This window comes from Mandrillus leucophaeus, unplaced genomic scaffold (genome assembly GCF_000951045.1).
Source record: "Mandrillus leucophaeus isolate KB7577 unplaced genomic scaffold, Mleu.le_1.0 Scaffold308, whole genome shotgun sequence".
Taxonomy (NCBI): domain Eukaryota; kingdom Metazoa; phylum Chordata; class Mammalia; order Primates; family Cercopithecidae; genus Mandrillus; species Mandrillus leucophaeus.
This window is the reverse complement of record NW_012103232.1, coordinates 62393-68209: the sequence shown is the minus strand read 5'-3', so window position 1 is coordinate 68209 and position 5817 is coordinate 62393. Positions and strand designations below refer to the sequence as shown.

General features: G+C 60.4%; 2 protein-coding genes across 2 annotated transcripts in view; one reads left to right on the top strand and one right to left on the bottom strand.

Annotated features, from left to right (window-relative positions):
- The window catches only part of P2RX6 (purinergic receptor P2X, ligand gated ion channel, 6), a 26213-nt gene extending 25122 nt beyond the window's left edge, over positions 1-1091 (top strand). Inside the window, exon 12 of the mRNA XM_011987357.1 lies at positions 903-1091. Coding sequence (XP_011842747.1) covers positions 903-1091 — 189 coding nt within the window. The remainder of the gene's footprint in view (positions 1-902) is intronic.
- A 1416-nt stretch (positions 1092-2507) lies between these two features.
- Positions 2508-5634, bottom strand: SLC7A4 (solute carrier family 7, member 4). Its single transcript, XM_011987331.1, has 4 exons — positions 4614-5634; positions 3504-4144; positions 3129-3237; positions 2508-3023 (listed from the first exon to the last, which is right to left on the bottom strand). Exons 1-4 carry the CDS (start codon positions 5593-5595, stop codon positions 2848-2850), a joined length of 1908 nt encoding a protein of 635 aa, XP_011842721.1. The 5' UTR covers positions 5596-5634; the 3' UTR covers positions 2508-2847.
- Positions 5635-5817: the final 183 nt, after the last annotated feature.

The following is a 5817-nucleotide window of genomic DNA, read 5'->3' as shown; positions in this document are numbered from 1 at the left end:
TTCCCATCTCTGGAATCCCTCAGCCCTGAGCCTGCTCCTTCACATCCCCGCTGCTGGGTCTGTTTAGGGACTCCTCTGTCCCCCATCCCCTCAGCAGGCAGGGAACTTCTGAGGGACAGGTCTTGGTTTGCTTTTTCTGTTTTCTCACCAATGACACAGGGCTGAGACCCAGGACTCAGGCTTGGGCTGGGGTTTACAGTCAATGGATAAGTTGGACAGAGGCCTGGCAGGGCCAGCCCCACCTGTGGGTGGGCAAAGCAGGCCACCAGAGCCCTCCTTCCTGCCCGCAGGACAGCCACTTACTGGTGGGAGCAACCGGGTGTGGAGGCCCGCACCCTGCTCAAACTCTACGGAATCCGCTTCGACATCCTTGTCACTGGGCAGGTAGGCACAGGTAGGGGTCAGGCCGGGGATGGGAGGCGGCAAAGCAGACAGGGCTGGAGGAGGCATGAGGCCGACAGTCGTGGGCTGAGAGGTTCAGCTCAGATCTCTCTCAGGCAGGGAAGTTCGGGCTCATCCCCATGGCCGTCACACTGGGCACCGGGGCAGCTTGGCTGGGCGTGGTGAGTGCAAGCACTGTGGGCACCTGCAGGCTGTGGTGAGTGCCGCTGACCAGGGTGTGTCCAACGCATGCTGGAGGCTCCGGTGCCTGCACATTGAATCTCGGGGTGCAGGCTGGGGAAGTGGCAGGAGAGCAGGCTTGGGGGCTGGAACATGGGTTGGCCCTGCCTCTCCCAGGTCACCTTTATCTGTGACCTGCTGCTGCTGTATGTGGATAGAGAAGCCCATTTCTACTGGAGGACAAAGTATGAGGAGGTGAGCTGAGGTCACTCTGCTTGGACTCTGGGTTCTGCCACACTTAGAAGTTGGCTGGATCCCTGACCTGCTGTCCTTGTCTGCAGGCAAAGGCCCCGAAGGCAACTGCCAACTCTGTGTGGAGTGAGCTGGCCCTTGCATCCCAAGCCCAACTGGCCAAGTGCCTTAGACAGATCTCAGCACCTGCACCCACGGCCACTGCTGCTGGGAGTCAGACACAGACACCAGGATGGCCCTGTCCAAGTTCTGACACCCACTTGCCAGCCCATTCCTGAAGCCCGTAGCCGTTCCCTGCTGGTTGAGAGTTGGGGGCTGGGGACGGTGGGGCCCTGCCTGGGGATCTCAAGGATGAGGCCCCAGCATGGAGGATTGGGGGTAGAATTCCACCCTTGAACCCCAGCAGACAGTCCCTCCCCTGACTCTTGCCTTAGCAGGATGCTGCCTCGGGGAACCACAGAAGTCAGCCACAGAAGTCATACTTAGGAAGCTGTCTGAGCGCAGCTGCTTGAGGGAGGCCCTGTCTCTGATCCCAGGCTGGGTGGAGTGGCTGGAAGGAATGGTTCCAAACAACACCACCGAGATCTCCCTCAGGCTGGCTGGGTTTTGCAGCTGGAATTCTCCTCTTGGTCCCAGGGCAGGGCAGGGAATTCTAATTGTCCAACCCAGGGAGGCAAGGGGCTGCTTTCCATTGTGGGTACCTGGTGATGAGGGCATGCTGTGGAGGGCCAGGGGTGGGGCTGAGGCTGGGCTGACATCTGGAATCATCTGCCACCTGGAGCCTCAGTAAAATGCCTGGGGTCCCTGCTGCCTCTCAATCCCCAGAGCCATGTCCTTTGGGAGCTGGGCTCTGAGGGGCTAGGGTGGGAGAGTGTGGCCCCTGAGGCCTGGGTATCCAAGGAGGGGCACATGCACCTGATTCTCCTTGGGGCCCAGAGAAAGCTGATGTCATGGCTGGAGAAAGTCGCGGAGTAAAGCCAGCAAAGCCACCCTCTTCCTGTGTGTAGTCCTTACAGGCAGGACTGGAAAGTTGGGGGCCATCTATGGTAGACATGGCACAGCCATGGGGAGACCAGTGGGGCAGTGCAGGGTGGACTTGGGGACTCTACCCCTGAAGACTGAGGCCCTGCAGCTTCCACGTGGGCTAAAGGTAACTGGAACAGGCCTGGACACTTGTGCACCCATGTTGGAGCCTGAGGGCCACACTCTTTTCACCTCAAAGCCCTTGAAGAGTGGGCAAAGACAGCAAGACAGCCTCAGCCTAGGTCTGAGCTCAGAAACAGCTGTCGCCTCAGTCTGCACACAGGCATGCACCCCAGGGTAGTGCCGGCAGGGACATGTGTGTCCCTGTGGGTGTGCCTGTGCTGGGCAGGCCTCAGGCGCTTGCCATCCTCTGAACCCTGCTGCCCTGTCTAGGAAGCCTCCTTGGGGCCCCAGCTCTGCTCCCTGGATCTGCCACCTAGCAGATGTGGGGAGCCTGACCCCAGGCCTGTCATGGAACCCTCCTTGCCTGGTGTGTGTGGCTCCCCTCTTAGCTGGGCACCTGGATCCAGGCCCACCTGTGTCCCTGACTCAGGGTGGTCCCAGGACTGGCACCTACTCTTTGGAGACCCCAGCATCTTTGGTGTGGATTGGAGACAATTGCCTGGTTCCATGGGGCAGGTGAAGACTCGGTGCCATAAAGAATGCCACAGTGGATATGCCAGCAGGCCACATGGCTGGCCAAGCAATTATTATTATGGATCCCTTGGGCTGTGGGCCTTCCCGTCCACCCCACCACACCTGCCCAGGTAGTTGGAGTTGATCATAAACAAGAAAGCTCTGGGCAGAGTCCACGGCACCAGCATCGGCCAAGGCCCACTCCTGAAGACCTGAAGTTCGGCTTCTGGACAAAGTCCTAAGGTCCTGAGGACACCCCAGCCTGCACAGGCCTGCAAACCCAGGCTGCCCACAACAGAAGGGGCTCCCGGCTTGTCTGGCCTCTCTGGCCTCCCAAGCAGGTGTGGGAGAGCAGGGCAAGTGTGGGCTGACCAGCTACTCCATATGGCCGGGGTCCTGCGTTGGCGCCTGGCTAGGGGGCTGCACAGCCTGCACTGTCTCCTCCAGGCTGCCCCTGGGGAATACCACGTAGTGCGTGGAGTTTGGCCCTGGCAGCTCCCGCTGGTTCTCCTTGCTGTGCCGGATGCCGTAGCCAAAATACACTGCGAGTCCTAGACAGGGCAGGAGGCAGGGCATGAGCCTGAGGTACAGGTTCCAGCCCTTCCTGTCCTCTTTGCCTTCCTCCTGACCCCGGTCCCAGCCTGGCCCCCACTCACCCATCAGCAGCCAGATGGAGAAGCGCACCCAGGTCAGATAGCTCAGCTTCAGCATGAGGCAGATGTTGAGGAGGATGCTCAGGGCTGGAATCAGGGGAACCATGGGGATCTGAGGAGGCAGGTGCAGGGCAGGGCTGGACCGGGCTGCAGGAAAGATCTGCCAGCCCAGGGCCCACTTTCTCGGGAATCCATACAGCCTTTCTCCCTCTCAGGAGGTTGTGGAGACATGTGCTCACTCACCATGCAGAAAGGGGTGTGGGATGGGTGTGCCATCCTCCCCAGCCCTGTGAGCCTTGTTCATTCTGGGATGGCAGTGGGGGAAGGGGAGGCAGCTGCCTGGGCAGAGCACGAGTGGGTGCTGGCTGGGGGAGGTACCTGAAACAAGTCTTCCCGATACTGTTGCTGATGAGCCCCCAGGACGAGGAGGCTGAGCAGAAACACGACACTGGTGAGCAGGAGCAGCAGGATGTAACCCCAGTGTGGGAGGTGCAGGGTCGAGTTCCCAAAGACGAGCACGCAGCCTATGGTGATGGCTGAGGCCAACATAACGCCAAGCGCCCAAGTCACCACTGCTCCAGGGCTGTACCCATCCAAGAAGCCCAGGTAGGGCCTCAGGGCTGGCTGCAGCTCCCCTGGCTCAGGCAGGGAGGTGTGTGTAGTGCCCTCTGGCTGTAGGTGGTCTGAGAAGGAGCTATGCTGCTTGGTCAGGGGGCCAGGGCTGGCTGGGCCTGGGGAGCTGGGCGGGGAAGACTTCTGGAAGCGCAGCACAATGATGCTGGTGGCCACGAAGGTGTAGGTCAGGAGTGTGCCAAGGGCCAGGAACTGAAGCAGCGACTCCAGGTCCAGCAGCAGTGCCAGGAAGGCTGTGAGAAGCCCGAACGCCAGGGTGCCTGCCACAGGCACCTGTGTCCGGGGATGCACACGGGCAAACACCTGGAAGAAGAGCCCATCGGCGGCCATGGCATAGACAATGCGTGGCAGGGAGAAGAGGAGGCTGAGCAGGACAGTGTTCATGGCTGTAGCAGAGAGAGTGGGGAGGGTCAGCATGGCGGAGAAGCCCACCAGGGGCCTCTGCTGGGGGTCGGTGCCCGGGTGGTTCCTTAGGAACATGGGCATGAGCTTGTCTGGGCTCTCAGAGTAAGCATGAGTGTGTGTAGGAGTAATAGATTGTCAGTGCTCTGCCCAAGAACAGGACATCTGGGATGGGTCACAGGCCCACTGGAGCATCTGATGACAGCTGAGTCCCTCTGCCTAGGAAATAATCTATAAGGACATGCCCAGCACTAATATGCTATGGACCATGTGTGGGGAGGTCTCGTCCAAAAAGTTTCTGAAGAAATTTTTTTGAAGTGAAGAGTTTCTAATAATTAGCACTTTCCTTGCCCCATTATGCAACTAGTAAAACAGCCCCAGGTGAAGGTGAATCTGAGGACAGAGCCCCCCCCTTGCTCTTTTCCCTGCCACCCTGCCCAGGAAGTCTCTTACCGCAGATGGAGCCAGCTGCCACGATGAAGCCAGCCCACCTGTAGCCCCGCCGGTAAAAGGCATCTGCGAGCGCTGAGTCGGGGTCCAGGCTGTGCCAGGGCACCATGAGGGTTAGCACGGTGGAGACAAGGATGTAGGCACCAGCTGCAATGGCAAGTGAGATGGCGATGGCCAGAGGCACGGACCGCCGTGGGTTCTGGGCCTCCTCGCTGGAGGCGGCAATGACGTCGAAGCCCACGAAAGCATAGAGGCAGGAGGCAGTGCCAGCCATGACGCCGGAGAAGCCAAAGGGTGCAAAGCCGCCTTCCTCAGCGCTCCAGTTGTGAGGCTGGGCCAGGATGAAGCCCAGGATGACAATGAAGAGAATGACAAGCAGGCTGATGGCTGAGAAGGTGTGGTTGAGCCAGGAAGAGACGCGGGCTCCACAGGAGACAAAGGCAGAGGCCAGGAGGATGATGCCAGCAGCCAGGAAATCCGGGTAGTGGCCCAGAAGGGGCACCTGCCAGGAACCCACGTGGGTCTCAGTGAAGTTGCGGACGCTGTGGCTGAACATAGAGTCCAAGTAGCCACTCCAGGCGCGGGCCACGGCGGCACCACCAATGATGTATTCGAGGAGAACATTCCAGCCGATGAGGAAGGCCCACAGCTCGCCCATGGATACATAGGTGAACAGGTAGGCAGAGCCCGTGCGTGGCACACGTGCCCCGAATTCTGCATAGCATAGGGCTGCCAGCAGGGAGGCCACAGCAGCCACACCGAAGGACAAGAGCACAGCAGGGCCAGCCACGTCCTTGGCGACAGCACCTGTAAGCACATAGAGGCCCGAGCCCACCATGCCACCCACGCCCAGAAGAGTCAGGTCCAGTGTGGACAGGCAGCGCCGCAGTGACGTCTCCATGGTGGAGTCCTCCAGCGGCTTCAGGCGGTTCAGCTTCTGGCATAAGCGAGCCAGGCTGGCCATGCTGGGCAGCCCCCGGGCCATGGCAGGTGGCCGAGAAGAGCACCGAGCCAGCTACTGGAACCTGCTAGGGCCAGAGGGGAATGACAGGATGCCCAGCCGGCCTTCCATCCCTTCTGGTCTGACCACCCCCAGTCCTCTCTCTGTCCCTGCCCTGCGGACCTGGACACCCGAACCGAAGGCCTGCTGAAGGGCTGGAATGGGGCCGGTGTCAGAGCCTGTGGGCAGGAGGTCATAGGAAGCCTG